We start from the raw sequence: 27988 nt of genomic DNA on the forward strand, positions 1-27988 counted from the left end.
TCCATCAATGGAATTATGTACGATATTAAGTAATTCGTGACGAAATATGCCGGCAGCCCAAAGCTTCTCAAGCAATTTGCGGGCAAGGATGCTACAAATGCCTTCTTGAATGGTATGCAGAACTTATACATTCGTCACACGCAGATACTATTCTAGAGAGCCTGAGTGTTGGGATCATCAAGGAACGAGAGGTAAATGGACCACAGCGGGCTGGAACGAAGAGTTGTTCTATCAATATTCCTGCCCCGGTGTATAGTGCAGTCTTTCGGGGTTGCTTACCGTAGACACAACCCAAGAAAAGACGTTTCTGCCTTAACAATATCCAGGCAGACTTTCAGTTACCATGCGTGTGCCAACAGAGTAAAAGAGTCATGTGTTGGGTGACTTCGACAAAGTATTGATGATGTAGCAACTGGAGCGTGCTCAGTCTTACTCTGCGCAAAACGCGGCTGGAGTTGCACTGCACTATGACATGATGAGTTCCTAAACCATGTCGAATACGAATATTCGAGATTGCCTCAAGCCACATGATACAAGCTCAGTAATAATATATGGAATTTTGGATAACACAATTATCGCAACTATGTCAAGTAATTTGTCAACTTCTATATACTATCATTGTTCTATTCAAATCTGTCTCAATCAAGAAGTTTCAATCTTTGAAGTAGATAATCTAAGCCAAACAAAAGGGAACCCATTTTCTCCGCCGTTTTCTGTAATACCAAGTCAAATCCATGCTTCCTACAGTGCAAACCCAAAGCGAAAATGGAAACCAAGAAGAGCAGTCAAATGCAAGAGGAAAAGAAAAAAAAGTCAAAGATCGCAGCATGTCATATCATATTATATCAAGGAGCGTAAATCATGAATTGGTCATCAGGTATCTAGTATCCGGGAGGTAAAAAAGAAAATAAAAAGAAATAAAAGACAATGGAAGAGAAGAACAAAGAAAAAAAGAGGTCAAGATCAAGATAACGATCTCAAATCGGAAAAAAGCATAAGGTAGATCAAAAATACGCCATAGATGTGATGAGGAAATAGTCAAGAGTAAAAGAAAGGCAACACCATTCCATCCACTCCGACCAACCCCACCCATATGCGCCAACAAAGAATAATCCCTCTGTGTCTGACCCTGGTCCTAGCCCTAATCCTCACTCCCCGAACTGGCTGTGCGGGGGAAGAGGAGTGAACCAGACTAGGGTACAGGAACACCGAAAGGAACAAAGAAGCCGAGATCAATACCGAAACTGTCTCAATCTCAATGCATAGAATATGTATGTGACATGAGGCATGCGATATACAATCCGGGCCGTGAAAAAAGCGAGACATACCATGAAAACCCGAGATCGGTTTGGATCGAACCGACCATGTATCAAATCAATCTCGGATTGATAGTGGAGACAGTCTCCATGTTAAAGGACCGCATAGTAGCGGATGTATAGACAAGAAGGAATGAAAATGGAAATGAAAATGCAAAGCAAAGGAATTGAAAACACCCCGAGCTCCATCATGAATATCCGGTAAAAGCAAAAGCTAGCGTGCATAAGCATAAGCTGTCGTAAGCAGTTCATAATCCCATGTTGCAACACAACATAGAACTAGTAAGCGTAAGCAGACTGGCGTCTGCCCACATTAGAAGGACGACTGTCCTCATCATAATAATGGCGACGGGGCGAGTAACTGATGTCTTCGGGCCCATAAGCCCGAGAGTATTTGACATCCTTCTCCTTTGGACGAGGAGAGTAGTCGGTATCGCGATGCGACGCCGGCCTTGAAGGTCGCGAAGGGCGGACTTCAATGCGAGGAGACGATGGCGATCCAGCGGGGTAATTCTGGAACGTACTACTCCGCTTTGGGGGCTGGCGCGCCGAAGAGGATGTTCTTTCGGCGCGGTCTGGGGATGAGGAGCGGTACTTTGACGAGGCAGACTTTGGTTCTACGACGACGCGATCTGGCTCTTCGACGATCTTGTACCGAGTGTGTGTCTTGGGGGAACTGCCCCGCGTCGTCATTTCGGGCGTCGTTGGGCTGGAATATCCGGAATCGTAGCGATCGCGGGGCTTTGAAGAGCGTAAAGAGGGTATGGATTCGTGGGCCATTCCGTAGAGCGTGCTTTCGCGCTTGGGACGACTGAAGCCACTGGAGGTTGCTGCACGATGGTTCAGGAATGAGGGGCGGAGAGAGGACTTGATACTTGGGGAAGTTGTAGCAGTTGGCATCTTTGGCTTCTCACGAGGCGACTCATTGTAGTCGTAGGAAGTGCCGCGGGATATTGATGGGCGTCTTGTTGTCGGGCGGGTGGATCGTCCTGGCCGCGAACCGGACGAGTCTGGTTCCGTTGAATCGTAACCACGGTATGGGCGTGGGGACTTTGAGGTTCGACCCTTGGATGCGATGTAGTCCTCCGCGCTGGTTGTTTTGGTGTTGATCTTGCTTTGCCAATGATCGGAGAAATCTTCGTCATCGTAGCGTTCGCGGCGGGAGGGCTCTGGCCTGGACCAGGATTCGCGCTCTCTGCGCGGGGTTGCTGTTCGTTTGGTAAAGACGGATCTGGGAGCATCAGATTCTGAAGCATCGTCGGATTCAGCATAAGATTCGAATGTGTCGTATTTGGCCGAGGCTTGTCGGCGTCGCTCTTGGTCGCGGGTCTTGGCGCGGTCGGAATGGGTGGCCTTGGTTGATTCCCGCTGCTCCTTCGCGGCGTAGAAAGCACTCATCGGAGTTGATGGAGCCTTCTTCTTCTTTTCCTCCGTGGGCTTGGTCTTAGAACGCATGCCATATTCCTCGTATTTGCGAGACATTGGACGTGGTTCCGCTGTAAATCGCAGTTGTTCATCGAAATACGATTCCAAGGGAGCTCGTTCCTCCACGATCCGACCATTGCGGTATTCTCGGTTGTTGGAACCACTTCCCCGTGGAGAGCCATATGACTCTGTTCGTCTGCGTTCCAACTCGGCCTTCAATTCGGCTAACCTGTTGACTTTGGCGTCATATTTGGTTCGTCGGGACTCATCTGAGAGGAGCTCGTAGGCTTGTTGAACTCTCTGGAATTCATCTTGGGCGGCATTCCGCTGCGACTCATCTTGGATCTTGTCTGGGTGGCATTTCAGCACTCGCTTGCGATGGGCAGCCCGGATCTCGGAGAGAGTCGCATCTTTGGCTATACCAAGTGCAGCATATGGATCTATATCAGGAGCTGAGGACATTGTGAAATTGAATCACAAGAGTATGTGTTGGGGTTGAATTGGAGAAGAGAAGGAGAGGGGGAGAAGAGGCGGTGGAGGTATAATGTATGGAATGTCAACCTGACGTAGTCAAATGCCAACGCCGATGCATCCAGAAAGATCTCGATCAGGAGATTGTAAATCGTCCAAGTAAGGGCATCGGACAATGCCGTGAGAAGTGAGCCGAACGAACCGGCCAGGGGCATCAGGTATTTACATGTAGAACTGCGCCACAGTAACCAGGTGGCGTGCTTAGTTAAGCTCAAAGGAGATGCCCAACTCTGGAAGTAATTTCAATTTCTTTATAATTCTGTTTCTCCCCTATTTATTACAGGTAATATTCTTCCACCTCACCGGTCTTCTATTACCTGAGCCCTGAATCCGACTGGCTGCAGGTCTGCCAATCACCCTAGGTATTTCGTTTGCCTAGGGATGGGGCGATCTAACACGAGGACAAGGCCCCAGTGAGGGGGGCCATCGTCATGGCGCTCATCTTTACTTATTTTCCTGCCGCCGTCTCGATCGAGTAGGTTTGGCATGCACCTAACTTGCCCCGACTTTATGCTTTACGCTATACGCCTAGGTCGCCTCACTGTTGAACATTCTTTAACAGCCACTTTTTAAGGAGAATTTGCCTTGCCTCGCTCTCTGCCCTGTACGCCTAATTGGTAGCCACTTCTCCGAGTGATTCCGTGGCCTTAATTCGTGGAATGCCAACAGCCTATATATAGACACATTTGCAATTCTGTTCCTTTCACTTTCAGGCACTGAGACCTAATCTCTGTCCCACTAGCCCCATCACCAACGTGTCGGACTCCACCTATAGCGACTCCATCTGGTAACTATCGCGGTATCAAATGATTGGAGGAAGTAGGGGTACAATGTACACCGTCTCGACCCATTTCTAAGTCATCTGGACTCTAAACCCGGCCCTGCGGTCCGCGCACATGCTGTATTCCCTTGCGATGAGCCTATCACTGACAACTGTCTACAATAAACACCTCACCTACTCTTTTCTTTCAATTCTACTTCATCATGTCTATGACTTCCCCATCTCCTGCCCAAATAGTATTTTCTCGAATGTAAACCACGAGCCTCCAGTTGCCTGGAATGTCAAAAATGTGTAAAATGTCTAAGTGTCTCATAGAACAACCTAGCCTAGCCTAACCGCCCACCTCTTCCTCCCTCTCCGCTTCGCCTCTTCGGGATCCGGAAACACCCTGACACAGTCAGTTGACAATATCTGTGTGATAGTGATTGCAGTATAACCCCCTCAATCTGGGGATGCCCCCGTGAAACCCAAAAGGCAAAGGAGCACACATCTTTCGATTCAAACCGCATCAGCCGTGTCCATAATCCTCCGATCCCATCAGCGCAACTGGCGATGTCGCACAACTCTTGTGCCGAAACACAGGGTTGTAACCTTATACGCTTAAACTGTGATCTACGGGCCCCTCAATCCAAGTTGTCGACAAGGGTGCTGGGTTTCGGATTGGATGCCGTCTCTAAAGAGTTGACTTGTTTGTAGCCGAACGGGTCGAGACCGGCTGAGCACCGGCGAAACTGACACTAGACCGGGATAATGGTCATTTACCTATAGAGCAGACCGGGACATGATAGTGAGAGGGAGGGGAAGATATCGAATCGAGTGGTCATCGACTCCCTAAGCAAGGTTGTCTCTACAGCAACTACCCCGTACTGTACGTACTTTACTCCATACCCAGGAAACCAAAACAAATGCACATGCAAATGCAATTCTCCTGCAATAACAACATGCGTTCAGCAATAACAGGGCCAAAGTATCTCTGGAAGATAGAAAGGAAAAGACCAATAGCCCATCCTCACCCCCTAACCCGAGCCAGAACACATCTCCACACGCCTCGAAAAGCCTTCTAGAAACCAATCCCCCAATTAAAATCCAAAGCGCATACCTCCTTCCACGCGGGACTAAGCTGCAGTGAGGCGTATCCCTGAGTCCGACATACCTGACAGGAAGCCTAGTCCTAGCTGAAGAAAGACAAAAGCCCATCAGCGCAGCTATCAGCAATTACCTATACATCCACATCCACAAAGTAATCCTCTAACCAAGGCTAATACATGATCGGCCTCGCATGGTCACATCGTATATCAGCAGGGTGGGAGGGGTCCATGCATTAATTGGCTGGGGGTGTGCACTTGTCGCATGCCCAGCCTTTCGGACTTTCAGACGTTTTCCCTTTTCTCACTTGTGCTAGCTGTGCTTTGTCCACTGAGCGAGCGGGAACAAGCGCTGGAGTAGATTTGGGTTTGGGAGATCCCCGTTGCAGATGATGCGGATGACTTGTGTGCCTGAAGAGATGAAACTTGGAACTTGGAACTGGACTGGACTGGAGAGGGAGTGATATCACATATCACATCTGAGTGCGATCTATCAGATGGGGGTTGGGACTGCAAATGCATGCGGGGTATTACTTGAGAGGTGCCCAGTCACCATTTATTCACCATTACGAACATGTTAGAGAGTCATGGGCTGTGCGAAGAACTCTGTACGAGCTATTGAATTTTTTTATTTTTTTTTTTGACGTATTTATTGGATACTTGGCAATACTATGGAAAGCGAGGACATCATCGGCCACGTTAGCCAGTCTTAATGGGCTGACCACCCACCACATGGAATCAATGATGTAAGCGCAAACCTGGCAGATCGAGCCTTCACTCACTTTTTCCATGTATCAAAGCGCGGATGGCCAAAGCTCCCCACTCACGGCGGGTAGGATGTACAGTACCATCTGGCGTCAAGCCACAATGCATGGCAAGAATGGCAAGAAGAGAGGGAGTTTGGTCGGAATCAGAAGATCAAGGCTGCTTAATTCGATATTTCCATATTACCATGTGCCAGATACCGCCCCCGTTCCACGCTAAAGAAGCAACAAAAAAGGAAAGAAAAGTACGCTAGGAAGCAAACTGCCGAGGTGTCAGACGCACTCGCGAACATCACCCGTTGGCGTTAACGTTGGCGTTGGCTGGATCTTGCCACATGGGAAGCTCAAGGTCAATTACGACGGGCGAATTAAAGCGTTTGCCTCCGTGATGCGGGAAACTGGTGGCCACAACGGCCGCATTGACAATGCAAGTCTCCCTTCGGAGCGTTTGCAAGGCGTCGATATGGCCGATCGTGCCGCTGATGCTGGTGCTGATGCCGGTGCTGAGACTGAGATTGGGGTTGGGGCTACCCACGCTCAGGGACGGAGCGTTCGGCGAATTTCGTGGAGTTGTCTTTTCAGGCCCGGCGCCTGCTGATGATTTCGACGAGGCTAATGACATCGTTTCGTCGTTTGATTTTGATGTTTCGTGTGCGGGACGGCTATCACCGTGACCGGGACATGAAAATCCCTCGTTGGCTATTCGTTCGTTCCGTTTGCTGGTTAAGTCGATCAGGCTTTGTTTCTTGCTTCCCATGGGCGGCAACGTGCCCCGGATGACATGGTCAACTGCGTTGATCTGTCTCTCTGCTTCCTTTTTGGACTGGCTATGTCTTTCTGTCTTGATATCTTGTTCTGTGTTTGTAAGCTCGGCCTGCCAGTGAACTCTTTCATATCCTCGTCCTTCATGCACATGGCCGCAAATGGCCAAGTGCGGCCTTAGGAGGCTCAACCTCTTGCGGAGTGCTGAGCACCCAACTGATGTTCCATTTGGTTTCTGGTCGCAGTGAGATTGTGGTGGCGTATGCGTGACGACGACGTCCGTGTCGAGTGGTATCTGACTCCATAGCCTTGTTGCATCACTTGAGTCGTATCCAAATGCCCAGTTTCCTTTGAATTGGGAGTATGGGGAGCCAAAGGCTTTGAAGATCGTGTTTGGACCGCCTGCTCGCGTCAAGCGAATCACGGCTGACTCGTGTTGAAGGAAGAGTACTGAAGGCGACTCCGAGATGAGTTTCAGGCATTGCTGCGGATCTTCGAGGGACTGGCTGTGAAAACTGTGTCCGTGTTCTGCGTAAAATGTTGGGTCCAAGGTAACGTCGTGATTGCCTGTTTATCTGGTTAGGAGTTTTGATGTGACCATTTGGCGTGGACGGAACACTGAGGCAGGCATAGTATTGCTATTTATTGCCTGGGTTCAAGTCATGAATGACTGGATAGGGCGCATAGGCATTGAAGAAACGGACCACCAACTATGATCTTGATTTCAAAGTCGGCTTTGCATATCCAATCCATTGTCTTGCGAAGCTCTCTTAGGCTTCCATTGTTAGTCAAGTCGCCTGCATGGATCAGGATGTCCCCTGCTGGGAGTTTGAAGCCTGCTTCAGAGGGTGTGTAGCCGTGTGTATCAGAAACGCAGACGAATCGTGTCTTTCGAAGCATGCTGATTGATGTAGAGAAAATCCCTGCCTCAATGGTATTTGTTGGCAAAGACAGGCCTAATTGTGGTGATGTTCGTGCCCGGTGCTGCTGCAGGGCGCTCAAGCAATTGGGGGTGACTAGGATTCATGAAGCTCTGACACGCGTCTCTGTATTGGAGATCTCTGATGGAAAGAACTTGCGTAGGAAAAACAATCGGACTATGGTACGGATTAGTCATCGGACCCAATCTTTGATCAACTTAGATCTGATCACTGGAGGCGTGGAGATATAGTAGATGTTCGATGATATAAGACAGTAGCACTTTGCTGAGGGTGTTCGACAGTGTGGAAAGGATCAGTTAGTCTTTTGTAAGTAATCAAGTTCCTACATGTTCATTCAGCCACCAAGCACCAGATCATGATCTTCACTGTACTTCTAGAACGCCCAAGTATCGCCAGCCCTAAGCCAAAGCCCTAACGGCACAAAGAGAAGGAACCTGCGTGGCGCACAGTCGGAATTGAAAGTATTACATAAGCTGGTCACGGGTGGGGCAGAGTCTTCCCATACATAACTGTCACACCGCATGATTGGTCCGGCTTAGGGCTGGGACCCTCGCCACTAACACAAAGTAGGCTTCCCTCGCTTAACCATTCACCTGCGAGCCACCCGACTTCGTTGTGTGCGTTGACCTGACACCAACGACAACAACCGCCGACAACATCCATCCCCCGGGACATTTTACGAGCAGGATGTCCACCTTCGAACCAGTGGTGCGTTTATTACCTCCAAAGCGACAACCTGAGTGCCGCTACAGTCGTCTTGAAAAACTGCATCCGGGAACCGTTATCGCTGACTTCAATCTTGAATTAGGTCGTCATTGACGGCAAGGGACACCTCCTTGGTCGTCTGGCCAGCACTGTCGCCAAGCAGCTGCTCAACGGCCAGAAGATCGTCGTTGTGAGATGTGAGGCCCTCAACATCTCCGGCGAGTTCTTCCGCGCGAAGCGTACGTTCAACTTCCCCTCGAAATCTTTTCTTTGTGTCTTGTGTGGAAGATTGGAATGTGTTTACGAGATCATGTGGAGGCCATACGACAAGCAAACCGAATTGGGAATTTTGGAAGAGCAAATTGCACATTTTGAGGGGATCAGAAATGCTGACCGAATTACGCCCTACAGTCAAGTACCACGCCTACCTTCGCAAGATCACTCGTTTCAACCCCACCCGTGGTGGTCCCTTCCACTTCCGCGCTCCTTCCCGCATCCTCTACAAGGCTGTTCGCGGTATGATTCCCCACAAGACCGCCCGTGGTGCCGCCGCTATGGAGCGCCTCAAGGTCTTCGAGGGTGTTCCCCCTCCCTACGACAAGAAGAAGCGTGTCGTCGTTCCCCAGGCTCTCCGTGTCCTGCGTCTTCGCCCCGGCCGCAAGTACTGCACTGTTGGCCGTCTCAGCCACGAGGTCGGCTGGAAGTACCAGGATGTTGTCTCCAGGTATGTTTATCTCTGTCACCTGGTTCACCAGTGTGGCACCCATTATCTCTATTGGCACCATCTAACTGATTTTCTACAGACTCGAGGAGCGTCGGAAGGTCAAGAGCAAGGCTTACTACGAGCGCAAGAAGGCCGCTCGCCGCAACCTTGCCAAGGCGGAGCAGGGTGCGAACGTGGACAGCAAGACCAAGACCCAGCTTGCTCAGTATGGCTACTAGATACCTTTAGCGCGGCTGGTTGTTGTGTCGAGCGATGGTTCTGGGATGGGATCGCGGACGGTTTACTTTCAGCGAATTTGAACGGCAAGTCGACCGACCTTTTTCTGCGGCCCGGTCCCCTACCATTTCATGAATACCACTGTCTGTGACGCACATGGTGGCCGGGGACAGGGGTTCTTCGGAATTTTCACAAGTCGAAAAAAACGGAGTCGTTTGGGATTAAAGGTTCAATTTAGCTGGCCGTTGAGTCGCGCCGTGGCGGTTTAATCCAAAGAAACAATTTTCAAGAGTTCAACATGATTCTTATGATCAAAATACTTTGACCTATTATATGTTCTCGGTGTCCAGTGTAGCACAGTAGTGTCTTGTAATTGCCTGTACTTAGGTTGTTGACTAAACATCTACTTACCACGCTAACCCCCAGTAGGAACCCAGTGCTGCATCACAAAGCACAAAGTACCATTCTCCAATCTCCAATATGTCTAATATGCTGAGCCAATCCCACGGCAAAGAGTAATCCATTAGACCGAAGATGATCCCCTAAAAATGAGAATCCTCCCGAAGTTAACAAGTTACCCCAGAATTTCCCGAGTCCCCGCCTGTGATCCGCCATAGCCTAGGTTAACCGCTCCAGGGCCTCCCCGCATTTCTCCAACTTGGAGTAGTTGCCCTCTCTCTACTTCTACCTTTGGCTTCTCTTCTCTTCTCTTCCTTCTTTCTTTATCTCACTCTCGAATTCCCCGGGCGTACCCCCAACCCTACTTTTGTCCTCCTCCCGCTGGTATAGCATGTCTGGAGTAAAGGCCCGGCTGTCTGGCGTGCTTGGCCACTTCAGCACAGCATCTTCAACACCTGCACACTTTGAACACCGCATCAATCACCATACACTCTCACCGACTTTCTTCCTACCCCGTGCGGCGGCCATTGAGCCCGAGGTGAGCCTCCCTTCCTGTATTCGTCATTGGCCCAATTCAATTGCATTTATCTAACAAGATATCCTTAGGCTGAGGCAATCTACCACATCACAGCCAACGACAAGGTTCTGCGCAGGACCTACCGCGAGACTGCAGATAGAGCGAGGGGCCTGGCATTCTACCTGAAAAAACACGGGTTCAAGAGAGTTGGAATCCTCTGCCCCAACACACCGGCATTCCTGGAGTCGATCTTTGGAATTGCCGCTGCGGGGGCTGTTAACGTCGGTAAGAACTCCGGGTTGGTCCTTCCTCGAATGTTGGTCTAACGTGTTCATTTTGAAGCTGTCAACTACCGTCTCAAGAAAGAGGATATTGCGTATATCTTCGAACATGGGGATGCAGATGTCATTATTGTTGACGAGGAATTTGTGCCACTTTTGGAGACATATCGCTCGCAACACCCCGATGTTCCCCTCATTGTAGATTCCGATACTGATGCTACTGAGGGTGAATTGACCGGTCCTTTTGATGAAGCTGTTTTGGAGGGTCTGAAATATGACTTTGATAATGGTGCTCAGGGTTGGGAGGGTCTTCAGAGTCAGGCTGCTGATGAAGAGTCCATTATTGCTTTGGCATACACCAGCGGAACAACAGCTAAGCCCAAGGGTGTCGAGTTTACTCATCGGGGCTGCTATCTGGCAGCTTTGGCGAATGTTGTTGAATCGGGGCTGAATTATCACCGTGGACGGGCTCGTTATCTTTGGACATTACCTATGTTCCATGCCATGGGTTCGTTCTCTTTCTCGCTATATAGTATTCGAGCTAACATGGACATATATCACAGGCTGGACATTCCCATGGGCAGTAACAGCAGCACGCGGCACCCATTATTGTCTCAGAAAGATAGATTATCCCGAGATCTGGAGATTGTTGAAAGAAGAGCACATCACGCATTTCAACGCCGCCCCAACTGTGAACACACTACTCTGCAACGCGAAAGAAGCAGAGAAGCTACCGAAACCTGTTCGGGTGACTGTAGCAGCGAGCCCGCCTACAGCTCATCTCTTTGAACAAATGTCAGATCTGAACTTGCATCCTGTGCATGTTTATGGTATGACCGAGACATACGGCCCTATCACCAAGGGTTACTTTTTGCCTGAATGGGATACTCTCCCTCTAAAGGAAAAGTATCAGAAGATGGCCCGACAGGGTCATGGCTTTATTTCTAGTCTTCCTGCACGGGTCATTAAGACAGATGTGTCTGACGGTACTATTACTGACGTCAGCAAAGATGGGCAAGAGATTGGTGAGATCGTCTTTATTGGCAATATCTGCGCGCGTGGGTACTTCAAGGATCCCGAGGCAACCAGGAAGCTATTTGCGGGTGGTGTTCTGCACTCTGGCGATTTGGCTGTCTGGCATCCTGATGGGGCGATTCAAATTCTTGATCGTGCTAAGGATATCATTATCAGCGGTATGTTCTGCGTCGGGTTTCTGGTCTGCTGAAAGAGCGAAAGCTAATAAGCTAATATATTATAAATAGGTGGTGAAAACATATCATCGGTCGCGCTTGAGTCTATGTTAGTCACGCATCCCGACATTCTAGAGGCTGGTGTTGTCTCGGTGCCTGATTCTCATTGGGGCGAACGACCCAAGGCCTTTGTCACGGTCAAGCAAGGCAAGTTCCTGGACGGCCCGGAAGTGATCACCTGGGCTCGGAATGTCAGCGGAATTAGCAAGTTCATGATTCCTCGTGAGGTGGAGGTGGTAGCGGAGCTTCCCAAGACAAGTACTGGTAAGATTCGGAAGAATATCCTGCGAGACTGGGTGAAGGGGCAGAAAGACAACCAGAAAAATATCTAGAAAGACCTCAAAAAAACTCTAGAATGACCACTAGAAAGATCAACATAAAGCTATTTGTGAATAACTTTTTTTTGAAACACACTCTTCTGGAACAGGGAACAGGCAGCTTCCCTACATTCTACATTCCAGAGGTCAGATGTCCCGGTATTCCCGATCGATATGTAGATCACAAGTTACATCAAGCGACTCTGACGACATGACATTTCTCTTTGTCTCCTAATATCCCTCCTGCTGGAATATTTTCTATACTTGGACTCGATCTTATCGCTCGATAAGCAGATGCTTGGCACCTGACTCCGCGTGAAACCCGGCCCCATTGCCTCATCCCCCTCCATTGCCGCCTCTATCCCTTCACAATCGCATTGACCCTAACGAGCGTTCGACGGAAGAGCATGAGCTGGATCATTCGCTCGATTCCACTATCTCCCTTCTAACTCCATTTCTCCCTGCTGTAACTGCGTACGTACGCGCGCTTACCTCACATGCACCCAACTCTCGTGAAGAGTTCCTGAAGTAATGAGACTTCAGCCTCACGAACCCTCGAGCAATATAACCGACCTTACTACAACAGCCGACTCTTTACCGGCTGAGATGGCACCCCGACTACTACAAACTGGCCGGTCTCCAAGCGCTGCCCCTTCCGAAACCTCTGGATCAACGTCACCAGAGCGTGCTGCTGACGATGACACCGACTTCTTCATGGCCCAAGCCAACGATTCACAATCCTCCATCGGTGTCGCCAATTTCCGTGACAGCCACCCCCAAAATGTCCAGCCCATGCCACTTCCGCCCATCGGTCGCCTCCCGCCTGAGATCCTGATTGCGATATTTTCAAAGCTAACTCTACCCTCAGACATGCTCAACTGCATGCTGGTTTGTCGTGGATGGGCAGTGAACTCTGTCGGGATACTGTGGCACCGGCCTTCTTGCAACAGCTGGTCGAACTTGACAAGCGTGACCGCTTCCGTGGGCAAGCAGGACAGCCTTTTCAACTACGCAGACCTGATTAAGAGACTCAACCTCTCCGCTTTGGGTGATGTCAGTGATGGAACAGTTGTTCCGTTTGTTCAGTGCAAGCGTATCGAGCGGCTGACGCTGACAAACTGCTCTCAACTTACGGATACTGGTGTGTCGGACTTGGTCGATGGTAATCGGCACCTGCAGGCGCTGGATGTCTCGGAATTGCGACACCTTACGGATCACACTTTGAATACGGTATCGAGGAACTGTCCCCGTCTTCAGGGTCTGAATATTACGGGATGTTCGAAAATTACCGACGAGTCACTGTTTGTCGTGTCTCAAAACTGTCGCCAGATCAAGAGGGTATGTTTGTTGTTTTATTTTGACTTGAAGAGTGAAGTGCTGACTTTTGTAGTTGAAACTGAACGGAGTATCCAATATCTCAAACCGGTCGATTCAGTCTTTTGCGGAGAATTGCCCATCCATCCTTGAAATCGATCTACACGACTGCAAACTGGTTACAAGTCCTTCGGTGACTGCTTTGATTGTAACTCTGCGACACCTTCGAGAGTTGCGCCTCGCACACTGCATTGAAGTTGACGATTCGGCCTTCTTGAAACTACCGGAATTTGCCACTTATGACAGTCTTCGCATTCTCGATCTCACCGCTTGTGAGAACGTCAAGGATGATGCAGTGGAGCGCATTGTGCATGCAGCTCCTCGTTTACGAAACCTAGTACTAGCAAAGTGCCGCTTTATCACAGATCGATCTGTGATGGCTATTTGCAGGCTAGGAAAGAACCTCCACTATGTTCACTTGGGTCATTGTTCCAACATTACAGACTCGGCTGTTAGCCGTTTGGTCAAGTCCTGTAACCGCATTCGGTACATCGATCTGGCGTGCTGCAACCTATTGACAGACCACAGTGTGCAACAACTAGCTACCCTGCCCAAGCTGCGAAGAATTGGGCTGGTCAAATGCCAGGCTATTACAGATCAGAGTATACTGGCATTGGCACACCCCAAAACGAGCCATCCTTCAGTTAGCAGCCTGGAGCGAGTGCACCTTAGCTACTGCACTCGACTGCACCGAGGGGTAAGCGTTCCACCATGTCATCTCTATGTTTTGACATAACATACTAATTTTACTTTTCAGGGCATTCACGCTTTGCTTAACAATTGCCCTCGTCTCACTCACCTCAGTCTGACTGGCGTCCCACCATTCCTCACCCAAGAGCTCACCAAGTTCTGCCGAGAGGCGCCTAAAGAGTTTACACAACAACAACGGGACGTCTTCTGTGTCTTCAGTGGCGACGGTGTCAATCGACTTCGGGACCACTTGAACCAACATGAATCATCACCGCACGAAGAAACCGAAGCCACGATGTACGATGACGACGAAGAACTCGATGAGGACGAGGGCCAAATGACTGGGTTGATGAATGCAACCGTAATCAACGACGGAGACGATGACTACATCGACGTTGGGCCTATGAATACTTGAAACGATACCCCCCTTTACTGTCGAAAATGAGACACACTCCTTCTTTTCAATTCCCTGTGTCTTACCTGCGGTTCCTCGGGATCAATCAGGTAGTCATATTTCTACTCATATGAACGAAGATTACCCTATCTTATTCGGTATCTGTGTTATTGTGCGAAATGCATCGTGTACTAGCGGTTATGGTCTTGGATGATTCTTGTCACATTGAATTACATAGCATTTAGGCAATCAGTTATTTTAGCCTCACCACAGCAAGTAATGGTCAACTGCGGTGCTTTGGGAATACGACCGCGAGTGAAACACCTAGATATCTGCAAGAGCTATCATAAAGCTAGAGCAATTAAGATTGTAAAGAGAAGCGCAAATTGAGCTGACCCTCAATGGAAGTCCCCAAAGTCCAATCTGATAGAGTAAGTGACAAACATACCGTAATCCCAATACCACCAAGCTCCCCCCGCATCTTTCTCCAACTGCCAACTGCAACTCTCCCATCCAACAGGGCCATGGCTTCCTACAAAGCCAACCCGCTGGCGTTCACGCCGTGGCCAGTAACAATCCTGACTACAGCCGTATACCTCGCCCTGATAATCCCACTACTGGTAATCCAGCACAACGTCCCCGCCGCGCCGCAGACGAACCCCAACGGCCTCAATCTCACGGAAGCATGGCAAGACCTGCAGAGTCTGACAAAAGGCTTCCACCCCTACAACTCTCGCCAGAACGACGAAGTCCGCTCATGGCTACTAGAGCGCATCGACGCGATCAAAGACTCCGCCGCGTCATCCGAGGAATTCGCCGACGCGAGAGAGGAGAAACCAGACGTATTTGTCTTCGACGACCTGATCTCGAACCTCACCTTCATCGATAACAACGTTGGCGTTTACTTCGAGGGCACCAACATCCTCGTCTACATCCGCGGCTGGGAAGATAAGAAAGGGAATTGGTGGGAGACGCCTGGTCGAACGCCCGTCGGCAAAGGTGGCGTGCTGGTCAATGCGCACTACGATAGTGTCTCGACAGGCTACGGTGCTACAGATGATGGCGTCGGAGTCGTGACTTGTCTGCAACTGGTCAAATACTTCCTCACGCCGGGCCATGCGCCGCGCCGCGGTTTGGTCGTTCTTTTCAATAATGGCGAGGAGGACTATTTGAATGGTGCGCGCGCGTACAGCCAGCATCCTATGGCGAAGTTCGCGCATACTTTCCTCAATTTAGAGGGTGCTGGGGCTGGTGGTCGGGCTACTTTGTTCCGCAGCTCTGATACGGAGGTTACGCAGGCGTACGCGAAATCGGAGCATCCGTTCGGCTCGGTGCTAAGTGCTAATGGGTTTGAGAAGGGGCTTATCAGTAGCCAGACGGATTATGTTGTTCTTGATGGTATTTTGGGCTTGCGTGGGCTTGATGTTGCTTTCTTCGAGCCCCGGGCTCGTTATCATACTGACCAGGATGATGCGCGGCATACTAGCTTGGATTCTCTTTGGCATATGCTCTCCGCGGCTACTTCGACTACTGAGGCTCTTGTTTCCGACTCGACTGATCGTTTTGATGGACACCTTAGTGATGATGGGCTTGTTCCTAGTGGTTCGGGCACTCGGGCTGTGTGGTTTGATTTGTTTGGAAGTGCTTTCGCTGTGTTTCGCCTCCATACTCTCTTTGCATTGTCGGTTACTCTGCTCATTGTGGCTCCTTTGACTTTGCTCGTGACCAGTGTGATTCTGTCCAAGGCTGATAAGATGTATCTGTTCCGGTCGTCTGTCTACTCTGAGCTTGGTGATGAGCACATCTCGCTGCGTGGTCTGCGAGGTTTTTTCCGCTTCCCTTTCTTGCTTTCCATTCCTACGGCTGTGACTGTTGGACTGGCTTACATGGTGACAAAGGTCAACCCGTTCATTGCTCACAGCAGCTCATACGCCGTGTGGAGCATGATGATCTCGGCTTGGTTCTTCTTAGCCTGGTTCGTATCTCGTGTTGCAGACTTTGCACGTCCGTCAGCCTTCCACCGTGTCTACACTTGGACCTGGATGTTTGTCCTTACTTGGTCTATGATGGTGGTTGCCACTGTTTATGAACATGAGGAGGGTCTCGCTGGAGGCTACTTTATGTTCTTCTATTTCGCAGGCACCTTTTTGGCCACTTGGATCTCTTACCTGGAGCTATTTGCTCTGCCACCAAAGTCGGAGTATGTTAGTCATTTCATCCAAGGATCACGACGGCCCAGCAGCCATGGAAGTCGTCTTGGTGCCTCGGTCGATGAGAATGAGGACAATGACGTCGAGGAGGAGCCGACTGAGTCAACGTCGCTGTTGCATGGTCGTCACCGCACTACCTTTGCCAACTACGTTCATGTTGCGGGTGACCACACATCTCATGACTATGATGACGAGGGAGAGGAGAAAGACCCCAACGTTTATGGGCATGAACAGTCGTGGAGTGGCCGGATGCCGCGATGGACCTGGCTCTTGCAGTTGCTCTTTACGGCCCCCGTGATCCTGATGCTGATTGTCCCATTGGCTCTTCTAATCACAGCCGCACTTAACCAGACTGGCCAGGATGGAAGCCCCCAGCTCATCGTCTACATCTTCATCGCCAGTCTGACTTCGCTGCTTTTCGCCCCAACGTTACCAGTAATTCACCGGTACACCTACCATATCCCGATTTTCATGCTCTTCGTTTTCATTGGCACGCTAATCTACAACCTCGCTGCCTTCCCATTCGCGGACTCGAACCGTCTCAAGCTCTTCTTCCTCCAGGAAGTCGATCTAGACAATGGAATCTCCACTGCCTCCTTGACCGGCATGCCTCCATTTGTCCAAGACGTAACCTACGGCCTTCCAAGTGCAGCAGGTCAAAACGAGATATGTGAATGGATATACAGAGGCAAAAACCACGTCCAGCGCTGCTCCTGGAACGCTCCAATCCCACACGTCATCCCCGATGCCGCAGCCGTATCCATCGATAACGAGAACACCAATGCTCTCGTTAAAGCCACCGAACTTTCACCCGATTGGATTACCTTTAGCATCTCCCAGTCCTCACCAAACACCCCCACCGCCCGCTTCGAAGTCTCGGGCCAAAACACCCGCGCCTGCCGCATCAACATGGACGGCCCCTTCATCAAGAACTTCAGTGTCGTTGGCTCATCCGCTCCAGACCGCCGTTTCCTGAATCCATCCCGGGACGGCTTGAACAGGATCCAACTCTGGAGCCGCACATGGGGTAACAAGTGGACGGTCGACATCAACTTTACTGAGCATGACTCGACAGAGAACGATGAAGCGTTCGATGATACCCCCATCACGGGCAGGATTACCTGTCTTTGGAGTGATAATAATCAGGTCGGGCTCATTCCTGCTCTTGATGAGGTTCGGCAGTTTAGTCCTGCTTGGGTTGCTGTTACTAAATTTTCTGATGGCTTGATTGAGGGTTCGAGAGGATTTGAGATTCAGCGGTCTACTTTCCGGGTTGTTGCATCTTGATACTAGTTGTGAAGGCATATTTTTATTTTATGCCAGGTCTATTTAATGTATTCATTATGCTATGAATTTCAAGCGCTGTCTATCTTTTACGATGACCATTAGGTATTTACTTAACAGGAAATATTCGGTGTTGTTCATCAATGACCTGAATCTGAGTTCTTTGGGTTATACATCACATTCTGAAGAGCGTAAATGCCAGCTTGACTTTTATTTACTCTCTGGTGGACATAAACTATCGAAAGGAAGCTAATACCGTCTAAATGTGCGTTTTTTTTTGTGTCGCGCAATTACTCATGGTGATGCAAAAGAGGAGACAAACGAAAACGAAATTAGGTGAAAATCTGAGATGGAAGGCGGAAACCCTAATTGCGGACGTCGCTTTGACGATGATCATGTCATAGTACCAGAGTCAAATACGGCTATGGAGTTTACTGATGAAGTATCTGTCTATTGGTCTCATCTTCTGTCTAGTTTCTGTTATTCTTTACCGGCGATGAGTTGTTGTCATCGTCCTCAGAATAGCAATCTCTATGTGATATAACAACTTTTTGAAGCACAGCAAATCTGGCTGAAGTGGCCCATGTGAAGGCAAGTAGCTCGCATGATTCGGCCTGGGGGGGTCGTCCTTTGTGTATTATTGTATGCTTTGGAATTGTACATTCCGGTACGCCAGGATCTCATTAGCTATTGGAACAAAAAGTCGTTCACAACCGCACTCGTGTCTTCCTGAGGGTCAGCCACATGAACAAGGACCTTCCCCCTGGCACGCCCTGAGCGAAGTCTTTCAAATGCCTTCACAGCATTTTCGAACTCATACTTGCTGTCGAAGTTTAATTTTAGAGTTCCTTGTTGAACCAGCTCTCCAAGCTTGACAATGTGCTCCCGGGTATTTTTAAAGAAGAAGATAACGTACTTCCTCTTTCCACCACCCAAGAACGAGGGCCAAGCCACTCTTCCAACAAACGTAGTCAAAGCCGATGCCCCAACCTGCACAAAAACACCACCAGGCCTTAAGAAATGATGACACTGATAGTATAAGTCAGATGGCAACCCAATATGATCAAGAATATGGTCAAAGACAATTCCCTTCTTCTTCAAAGCCCCAACAAGATCCCCAACAGCCGTATAATCAAAAACCTCATCAGCCCCAAGCCGATAACACAGCTCAACATTCCGCGTTGAGCAAGTAACAGCAACAAAACAACCCATAGACTTAGCAAGCTGAATAGCAAATACCCCACAGCCCCCAGAGCCACCATTAATAAACACCTTATCCCCCTCCTTAACATACCCAGTCAAGGCCTGGAACGCCGACTGACCCGCAATCCCCAAACTAGCGGCATCATCCACACTCACACCCTCAGGGAGCGGCGCAATAAGCTTCGACGAGATGGACAGGTACTTGGCAAGCGTGCCAAACTTCACTGGCATACTATGACACCCGTACACAAGCTCGCCGGGCTTGAAAGGGGCGCCAGGGCCGGTCGTCACCACGCGCCCGCAGAAGTCCATTCCGGGCGTTGCTGGCATCCCGATTGCTAGGTAGCGGGCGTGGGGACCCATTTCGGGCACTTTGAAGTCGGCTGGGTTGAGCGCGCTTGAGAGGACTTCCACGAGCACCTCGTCGCCTTTTGGGGCGGGTGGGACGCGCGCTGTTTCGTCTAGGTACATGTTCTTCTCTAGGCCGGAGGATGTGCCACTGTAGAGCCAGGCTTTCATTGTTGTTGGTACTTTGGGTAGGTCCATTGGAGGGCCCGTCGTTGGGTCCATTGTTGGATCCATTGTGGTTGTGGATTGGACGTGCTTTCCTCGGTATGTTTTTGATAGAGCTTGGATGATGCTTGATATGATTTGGTACTCACCGCTTTGCAAGGATCCATGTGATTTATTACCGTGGACCGTTCCCCGGATTAGCGCTAGTAAACTGGCGGCCAAAAAAGCAAAAAGTATGCCCTCGTCCAGGTTCGAACTGGAGACCTTCGGATGTCAATCTTGTTACCAAGAATGTCATAAGAAAGGATATATGAGACCGACGTCATAACCAACTAGACCACGAAGGCTGTGGATGATATCTGTCGCTCCAGCTAGCACTACGAGCCAGAAATTAATATCTAGTTCAGAATTGCCTTTCAATCTCCAGTTTTGCAACATGTTAACATCCCCTCCATATCTCGGAACAGGCTTGTTTTATAAAGATCCCTTACCTTATGGCACTCAAGGGGCTTGTCTAGCCTATCTTACTATTCAAAACACCGTTCTTCGGTATCTGGTGAATTTCATTTTTGTGGTGTTGGGTGAAGTATATATTTCAAAGCTTCCAACATTTGGTATCATTCTCTAGTGATCTTTTTATATGAAGTCCTCTACAGCACTTCCTATCTGCGCCCACAAGTTGCTGATGTGAATATATCGACCTACACAAATATTTTCCAAAGCGCAATGGATTTCATGTTGCTTAGGCCGTACATATCTTTTGCCCTCAACAGCCCAGCTCGAGTCGGATGCCCGACGACATAGTATATACCCCGAATGCATAGGGCGCATATAGCATGGGATTCTGAGAGTCTAGTGTCAATAGAACCAGGCTGCAAAGAATGGCCTCCCTACAAAGTGTCATAACATATTTCTGCCTCAGGTCTCCAGGACATCGCCACACCTAGGCAGTCTCACGCTACACAAGGCACTCATGGGCTTATCCCTACCATCTTAATCATTCTAGGATCCTAGAATCAAAGAGAACCGACTTAAACCACATCAAACCAACAGGCAGACACCCCGCGGAGGCACAATTGTCTGCGATGGCAAAAAAAGTACTCTCCGCCTTATCTGCCTATATGGAACCACCAGGGACATTGACTTGAACACCACCTGTTCTCTTCTCCCCTACAGATTTCCATGACTTTACTGCCCTCGACCCTCGCCCAGTCCACCTTGGGCGAGAAGTGCGCAGTTTACCTGGACCAGGTCGCCGACAACATCCCCGTTCACCTCGAGACTCTCCGCCTTCGAGTTGACCCTATTCTTACCTACCTGTCGACCACGCTCGGACCACTCGCGCAAAAGCTCCCATTCGACATCGACGAACAAACATTCGCTCTCACTGCATCCCTCATCGTCTGTGTGCTTACCATCGTCGCGATGAGCTGGCGCAACATCCTGCGTCGCTCGCCGAGCTACGCTCCCGCATCCTCCCCGCATGTCAGCGACGCGGACTTCTCCTATATCACACCCGGCGAAGTAGACGGACGCGCAGCAAGCCCCGACGCTGGACCCGATATCATTCGTCTCAAACACCGCGGGACCAACTACCCACTGCACTTCGAGCCATACTCAATTGGCGAATCCTTGACTGTGGGAGAGCTCCGAGCCAGGGCTGCCAACACACTAGGTGTCAGCAGCACGGACTACATCAGATTGCTGTACAAGGGGAAGCTATTGAAGGACGATGCACAGAGATGCCGTGAAGAAGGAATCAAGCAGAATTCCGAGATTATGTGTGTGGTCTCGGACTTCGGTCCCGGCAATCCAAGCGATGTCTCCGAAGACAACGGACGACACATCCAAGTACCAGCGCCAAACCCCGCCCGCTACAGCGACGCCGAACAATCGTCATCTCCCCCCACCCCCCGGGGCAAGACTGGAAGAAAGAAGAACAACAAGAAGAAGAACAAGACGGTCACACCCCCCGAGCCTGTTGCTCCACCCCGGCCATCTTCCTCAGGCGGTTCGGGCAACCCCGCACCGCCTCCGAACATCAAGTTGATCCCGTCCCGGCTGGCGCAAGTCAGTGCATTGGCAGGATGGCTGCAAGAAGAGATGATCCCGTTGGTTGATGAATACGTGGCGGACCCGCCGACCGACCCCAAGAAGCGGGACTTTGAATATAAGAAACTGTCCGAGACGATCCTTGCGCAGGTGATGCTGAAAGCGGACGGAATCGAACCAGATGGTGATGTGACGATTCGCAATGCGCGCAAAGCGCTCATCAAGGACGCGCAGGCGGCTCTTAACAAGCTGGACACGATCGCGAAGCTCTAGAGGCCGCCCCTTTCGTTGTGTATACTTTGGAGCATTTGGACGGACATAGATTTATTGTGGTATCTGTTTTAGCGAGTCTCATCTGGGACCTGTCAGCCCCTCGGGATGTTTCTTTGCATGGACAGGATCGGCGCACATGTGAGGTGTCAACTCTTATCATTTTTCCCAAGATAAACCTGTCAGCTTCGGCATATCAGTAATATAAGTTCAAAGTTTCTCTATTGAGTGGGGAGAAGACACGAAGGTACTAAGGCACAGTAGAGTACATCGAGTGAGATCATGGATCTAGTGATCGGCATAGTTCAGTAGTTCAGTAGTTCAGGGGCATCGCACGGCCCAGGGAGACCGATTTTTTTTCTGAATTTTGATACCTGTCGGATGTATAAAGTTATTTGAGACAGGAAGGTTAAACAATTGATTTGATCGCTTTATTGAAATAGTCTCAGAGGCGGAGGAATATATGCATAAACGCACCAGAGTCTCATATATAAGATGTTGGACTCGGTCTAGTCCTTTGCTATTCCCAGTTGGGACGTTAGTTCGAACGGCCTCCTTAGCTCTCTTTCTCTTCTCTGACTTAACCCCTCGACATTCCTTTCCCCTCTGCCCCCGGGGTTATACACTTCGTGTGATCTCTGATCTCTGATCTCGTGACTTGACCTCAATCCCGACCACTTTCTCACCAACCAGCGGACCCTTACTTTCGACCACGGAACCAGCAGTCGGCTATCTCCCCGTGGACCGGAATCACAACCCCTGCGTATTTACAATTTGCCTGATTCGGCCACCCCTTACACCTTCATTTGTCCGCATGTCTTGATCACACAAACAACTCATTGTTGTATTTGATCGCTACCAACCGGGTTTCAGCTGGACTGGCCTCTTTCGATTACAACTTCTGGAATGGCGGGCGTCGCAACCGCGGCATATTCTGCAGATGCGCTACCATCGCCTAGCGGCGTGGACGGTTCGCAATGGGATTTCGCTGTGCCACTGGGAAACGAGGTAAGAATCCCTCATCTGGCAGTGACAATGGCAGGCAAGCTTGGCTTTGCTGTGGGCTGGACTGGCCTGGCAGCCCGCGAATGGAGAGGAAGAAGAAAGAAAAAAAGAAGCGAAAAATGCTGATCCCTTTCCCCCGCAGGAGAACCAACCCCCCTCGAGACCACGCCACTCGAACGACTCAAATTTGATCCGCGCGAAATCTAACCGGAAGCGTCATTCCAACGGTTCACGCAGTTCCTCCGTCTCTCGAAACGTCCACTCACACGAATCGCCCTATCTGGGTTCCGGCAGGGGACGGAGGGACCACAGCGTCGGCCGACGTGGGAGCGAAGTTGGCAGCATGCGAGATGCCCCTGGCTATGATACGTCCAGTCGGAAGGACAACGAGGAGGCCAAGAATGGGCTAAAATTATATTTGGAAGGGGAAACGAGCCAGGAGAAGTGGATCCATCGTGACAAGCTGGCCAAGATTGAGAGCGAGGAGCTTCACCAGGCAGCCATTCTTTTCCAGCGTCGTATGAGAGGAGAAAGCAAATCGAGTGCGGGACGTGGTAGAAGCCATGATTCTCAGCAGAGTGCTCCTAATGGGACTGGTACGGCGACTTCGCCTGCCGCGGAATTCTCTGAGCCCTGGCCGGAAATGCGGGGAGAACCCGGCAAGCGTGGCGTGAACGAATATGTAGATGATGAGCGGAAGCACTGGGATCTTCGTCGACCCGAGGAGATTGCCGCCGACGACGCTGCAACTAGCATCTACAGTAACCCTAGCCTGGGAAAGAGCGCATCCCGAATACCCGTTTCGACAGCTAGTCCTGTGCCTATCCCAGGTATGGGCCGTGATTCTCGTGGACCTCGCAGCCGTGCAGCCACAGACGAAGATGACGATCGCTCGTCACGCGGCCGGAGAGCTAGTGAGCCCATTAACCTTGAGTTAGATGGTTCAACTCCATCTCCAGGAAGCCGACCGGGCAGCCGCGGCTTCGGTACCACCCCGAACACACCAGGCAAGAAGAACCCAAGAGCTGCTTCAGGATCTACCAACCGAAAGACTTCTGCCCCGCCCACGAACAGGAAGACTAGCACCGCCCGGTCTCGTGCTGTGTCGGGCAACACTACACAGCGACCTACCACCCGGGGGAATGAAAGTCGGCCAACAACTGCCGCCAACCGCCCCGAAGGAGATCCGCCATGGCTGGCAACTATGTATAAGCCTGATCCTCGTCTTCCACCAGAGCAGCAGATGCTCCCTACCCTCGCCAAAAAGATGCAGCAGGAGCAATGGGAAAAGGAAGGCCGGACACCCAATACATACGACCGCAACTTTGCGCCCCTCGCAGTTCATCCATTCGATGCACCTCCTGTTCCTTCAAAGACCGAAGCAGAACCGGAACCGGAACAGCAATCCACCGAAAACCTCCAGCTCGAGGAAATCCCTCGACCGTCCAAGAGTTCCGAACCTCCGCGACCAAACACGGGCATGGGATACAGCACCATGCCAAAGGTGCAAGATACACCTCCAATGGGACTGACACCCAACCCCAACCCCAACTGGAACCCACCGGTTGTCACCGCACGCGAGCAACCGAAGAAAGAGAAGAGCTGTGGATGCTGCATTGTGATGTGATGGACACCCACTCTTCCATCCCGGCCACCATATTCCAAATCTCTCATCCATCTACCCAAGATACCTTTGATATTTACACATCTGCTTGATTCCATTCTCTGTTATTTTTTCCCCAGCGTCTCCGGCGGGATGGTGTTCTGTCGGTTCTGTGACTTTATATCCCGTGCTCGAAGGCCCTTTTTGCTTTTGACTTTCGACCCATATTCCACATCTTCAGACTGCTTTGTAATTCGGTGTCACTCTTCACACACACCGGAGCATGGTACCTTTCATTTTCTCCCATGCATCCATTCCCTGACTTTCCCTTCTCTTCACTTGCTCATTTTCTTGCCTTCTCTCCCTGCTATAGCAGAAAGGAGATACCAAAAACTTGCTTCAGACCGCAATGGACAGAAACGGAGACACCTCGCAGAGAGAGAGAAAAGAAAAAAAAAAAAGCATATCGAGGTATCGGGTAATTCATCCACCCTCGTCTCGCCCCCGTCCATACGTCTCTGATTTCTAACACGCTTTCCCTTCCTTTCTCGACCTCTATTTTCTTTAGTTTCGCATTTGCTTGCAGCTACCTTTGCCATATTCCCAAGTCTTTTCTCGCTAGCGCTTTTTATTATTATCCATATTTCTTCTCTACTCTTTGTGTGATTTCGTCCGGTGAGCTGCTCCAGTTCTGGATACACCTGCTTTTGTTGTCAAAACTTCCATCACATCTTAGATAGTTGCTCTTTCCGGCTGCTTATCAATTGTCAGGTTAGTTAAATACACCCCTGTATATGAATTGCTGTTTGCCTTCGATGTCAGATGTAACCATGGCAGATCTGTTCAAACCAAAGCGTTGAATGTGCGTGTTAGATTGCAATTGAATGAAACTGTAAGGAAAATCGTTGTGAATCGACCGTAGAAGATTTTATCTGACAACCACTCTGTGAGAGCCACCAGTAGCTTTAACAGTCACAGTGTCACCAGCATAGCTCAACCCTCTGAACAAGCGGTCCCCATCAATAGTCACCACAGGCTCCCTAGAAGGAGTAACAAAGGGCAGAACAAGACTGCCCACAGTTCCCTTCGGCACCTCAAAAGTTAAAGAATACCCCCCCGACCCTAGTTTCCAAGAAGCCAAAAACTTCCCAAGCTCAGTAACAAAACCAGCCTCAGCAAACTTCAAATCTCCAAACTGAGGCTCAATCTTCCAAGTCGCCCCCAAAGGCGAAGTAACCCGAAGACCAACAACAAACTCAGTCAACGCAGAAGTAGGCCCAGCAGACCAACCATGCGCATGCGAAACATAAGACGGATCATACCCATAACCCCGATCCATGCGATACCCAAACATCCCATTCCGAAGATATCCTTCGATAACAGTACTCTCCGTACCGTTGGGATTATTAATATACCACCCCCAACTCCTCCGAATGAGATCAAGGGCACGCTCAGGCTTGCCCACGACGAAATGGCTTTGGATCTCGAAGGAGGAAATGAATGATGCGATGTTTTCTGGTAGTTCTGGTGCGACGGCGCCGATTGGTGTCCAGTTTGCGAGCAGTTTTTCGGAGATGCTGGATGCGCGCGTTTGGTTTACTACGCCGAAGAGGATTGCCATGCTGTTTGCGTCTTGGGGGTGGAGGGTTGTTTCTGTTGCGTTGTCTTTGAAGGCGCCGTAGCTTGGGTCCCAGCAGTAGGTATTTATTGCTTCTTTCAGTTTTGCGGCGCGGGCCGTCCAGGTTTTTGAGAGATGTTCTGTGTCTCCGGCCCAGGATGCGAGGCATGCTCCTGTCTTTAGGGTATGATATAGGCTAGAGGGCGTTAGATTAGAGATTATAGAGTAGCGGGACTATGGTGAATGGAATCCTCACATCATTTGTGCCTCGGAGTTGTTGTAGCCTTGCTGCCATCTGGCCCAGTCTCGAGTGCCTGTCACATTTAAGAGACCACTAGGGTAGGTCACCTTGCCGTAGATGTATTCCATGGCATGTTGATAATTCTCCCAATTATGAAGCAAGAAGTCGGTATCATTAGTATACAGCACATAGTTGTAGGTCCCAATCATCGACCACATATGATATGTGTCCGAGTTCTTTTGACTGAGCGGTGGCCCCGATTCGTCAAATGCACCTGTTGTTTTGTCCTGGATATGTCAGAGTAAAATGGGAAATAGAACAAAAAAGATGGCAAGCTCACTTGCGTGTTGTACATAATCTGCAACGCATTCTTGACGCTGTCCAGATCCCCCAGGCTCACGAAAGCCGAAGGCACCGCGACCCCCATATCCCCAGGCCAAACCGCACGGTCTCGCTTTGCGCCGTCGACAATAATAGTATTTCCCGGGCCCATAGTCCCGTTGTTAACCCAACCAGAAGTAACACCCTTCGTCACACGACCGGTGTCCACGGGTACCTCATTCGTCTGCAGGGTATAAGCACCGCTATACCAGATACGATTCAGAAGCTCATCACTGCAATGGAAATAACCCTGGTAAGCCCGAAGATTGGACCAAGTAGGCTGAAAGCCAAGTTCCAAGTTCAAATCATCGATCTTCACATTCGTCGAGTCGTCATCAGTGACCAAAAAGACCGTCAAGTATCGGAATCCTCCGCGCAGGTACTTGTCTGGCATGTCATAGTTTCCTTTGCCAGCCGAAGAGAAATTGGCATATAGTGCTCCATCATGGTAAAGCGCATTTGATGAATCTGACCATTCTCCGATCCAGTTCTTCGCTTCTGTGAATGCTAACCCTAATGCTCCGCTTCCGGTGGATGTATACTCCAGGTGAACTATACCGCCTACTTCGATACCGAAGTCAAACACTATTAGTGAGCTGTTGCCTTTTAAGATCACTTTGTATGGGTGGGACGAGTCCGTGATGGCATTTTTCTTCAGTTCCGATAAGGGTTTGGCTGGTCGGACTGTGCGTGAGGCGGGTGCGTAGATGTTCTTTTCCCATGGTCCGGTAAAAGCAGTGTCTGTTGGCCCGGAACAAGAGGTATTACGCCAGCATGTATCTGCCAGGACAGGCAAGAAAAAGAGGAGCGAGCCAAGTGTTACACCTAGCCAATTTAGTTGCACCATGATGATTGCGAGGGAAGTGATGATGATGCAAGAAACGACTAAAGTACATATACCTGAGCCAAGGAGAGGGGGGGGGGGATTATCTAGAGCTACCAAGACAAGCATTCTTCGGCTGTGAATACCACGAGTGGCTTACAAGGGGTTAGTCGATGTCAACATTCGAGATCTGCTGCATAGCAGCCGATTGGTGGGACATTCCTAGAAGGCAATATCGAATTCCCGTACTCTAGGTAAGGATCGACGGAACAAGCACCTAAGTGATTTCACAACTGACATTTTCCATACAGGT

At 50.0% G+C, this 27988-nt stretch overlaps 10 protein-coding genes across 10 annotated transcripts; 6 read left to right on the plus strand and 4 right to left on the minus strand.

The window, feature by feature from the left end:
- Positions 1-1595: 1595 nt before the first annotated feature.
- Positions 1596-3203, minus strand: N7508_009550 (J domain-containing protein; the record flags this gene model as incomplete). The annotated part of the gene is made up of 1 exon (XM_058467613.1): positions 1596-3203. One exon carries the CDS (start codon positions 3201-3203, stop codon positions 1596-1598), a length of 1608 nt encoding a protein of 535 aa, XP_058315459.1.
- A 2991-nt stretch (positions 3204-6194) lies between these two features.
- On the minus strand, positions 6195-7564 carry N7508_009551 (metallophosphatase domain-containing protein; the record flags this gene model as incomplete). Its single annotated transcript, XM_058467614.1, has 2 exons — positions 6195-7231; positions 7369-7564. The coding sequence occupies 2 exons, from the start codon at positions 7562-7564 to the stop codon at positions 6195-6197; spliced, it is 1233 nt and encodes a 410-aa protein (XP_058315460.1).
- Positions 7565-8292: 728 nt separating this feature from the next.
- On the plus strand, positions 8293-9252 carry N7508_009552 (60S ribosomal protein uL13; the record flags this gene model as incomplete). Its single annotated transcript, XM_058467615.1, has 4 exons — positions 8293-8313; positions 8414-8549; positions 8722-9034; positions 9114-9252. The coding sequence occupies 4 exons, from the start codon at positions 8293-8295 to the stop codon at positions 9250-9252; spliced, it is 609 nt and encodes a 202-aa protein (XP_058315461.1).
- A 788-nt stretch (positions 9253-10040) lies between these two features.
- N7508_009553 (putative AMP-binding domain protein) lies at positions 10041-12029 on the plus strand (the record flags this gene model as incomplete). Its single annotated transcript, XM_058467616.1, has 5 exons — positions 10041-10187; positions 10256-10451; positions 10509-10955; positions 11011-11640; positions 11710-12029. The coding sequence occupies 5 exons, from the start codon at positions 10041-10043 to the stop codon at positions 12027-12029; spliced, it is 1740 nt and encodes a 579-aa protein (XP_058315462.1).
- A 516-nt stretch (positions 12030-12545) lies between these two features.
- N7508_009554 (putative ubiquitin ligase complex F-box protein GRR1) lies at positions 12546-14493 on the plus strand (the record flags this gene model as incomplete). The annotated part of the gene is made up of 3 exons (XM_058467617.1): positions 12546-13352; positions 13405-14085; positions 14146-14493. 3 exons carry the CDS (start codon positions 12546-12548, stop codon positions 14491-14493), a joined length of 1836 nt encoding a protein of 611 aa, XP_058315463.1.
- A 503-nt stretch (positions 14494-14996) lies between these two features.
- Positions 14997-17969, plus strand: N7508_009555 (M28 family metallopeptidase; the record flags this gene model as incomplete). The annotated part of the gene is made up of 1 exon (XM_058467618.1): positions 14997-17969. One exon carries the CDS (start codon positions 14997-14999, stop codon positions 17967-17969), a length of 2973 nt encoding a protein of 990 aa, XP_058315464.1.
- A 684-nt stretch (positions 17970-18653) lies between these two features.
- On the minus strand, positions 18654-19751 carry N7508_009556 (NAD(P)-dependent alcohol dehydrogenase; the record flags this gene model as incomplete). Its single annotated transcript, XM_058467619.1, has 1 exon — positions 18654-19751. The coding sequence occupies one exon, from the start codon at positions 19749-19751 to the stop codon at positions 18654-18656; it is 1098 nt and encodes a 365-aa protein (XP_058315465.1).
- A 1113-nt stretch (positions 19752-20864) lies between these two features.
- On the plus strand, positions 20865-22007 carry N7508_009557 (uncharacterized protein; the record flags this gene model as incomplete). Its single annotated transcript, XM_058467620.1, has 1 exon — positions 20865-22007. The coding sequence occupies one exon, from the start codon at positions 20865-20867 to the stop codon at positions 22005-22007; it is 1143 nt and encodes a 380-aa protein (XP_058315466.1).
- Positions 22008-22910: 903 nt separating this feature from the next.
- On the plus strand, positions 22911-24636 carry N7508_009558 (uncharacterized protein; the record flags this gene model as incomplete). The annotated part of the gene is made up of 2 exons (XM_058467621.1): positions 22911-23012; positions 23152-24636. The coding sequence occupies 2 exons, from the start codon at positions 22911-22913 to the stop codon at positions 24634-24636; spliced, it is 1587 nt and encodes a 528-aa protein (XP_058315467.1).
- A 904-nt stretch (positions 24637-25540) lies between these two features.
- N7508_009559 (putative alpha-L-rhamnosidase B) lies at positions 25541-27699 on the minus strand (the record flags this gene model as incomplete). Its single annotated transcript, XM_058467622.1, has 3 exons — positions 25541-26426; positions 26487-26758; positions 26812-27699. The coding sequence occupies 3 exons, from the start codon at positions 27697-27699 to the stop codon at positions 25541-25543; spliced, it is 2046 nt and encodes a 681-aa protein (XP_058315468.1).
- Between the last annotated feature and the right edge of the window lie 289 nt (positions 27700-27988).

This window comes from Penicillium antarcticum, assembly GCF_028974205.1.
Source record: "Penicillium antarcticum strain IBT 31339 chromosome Unknown utg000009l_segment0_segment0, whole genome shotgun sequence".
Lineage (NCBI taxonomy): Eukaryota > Fungi > Ascomycota > Eurotiomycetes > Eurotiales > Aspergillaceae > Penicillium > Penicillium antarcticum.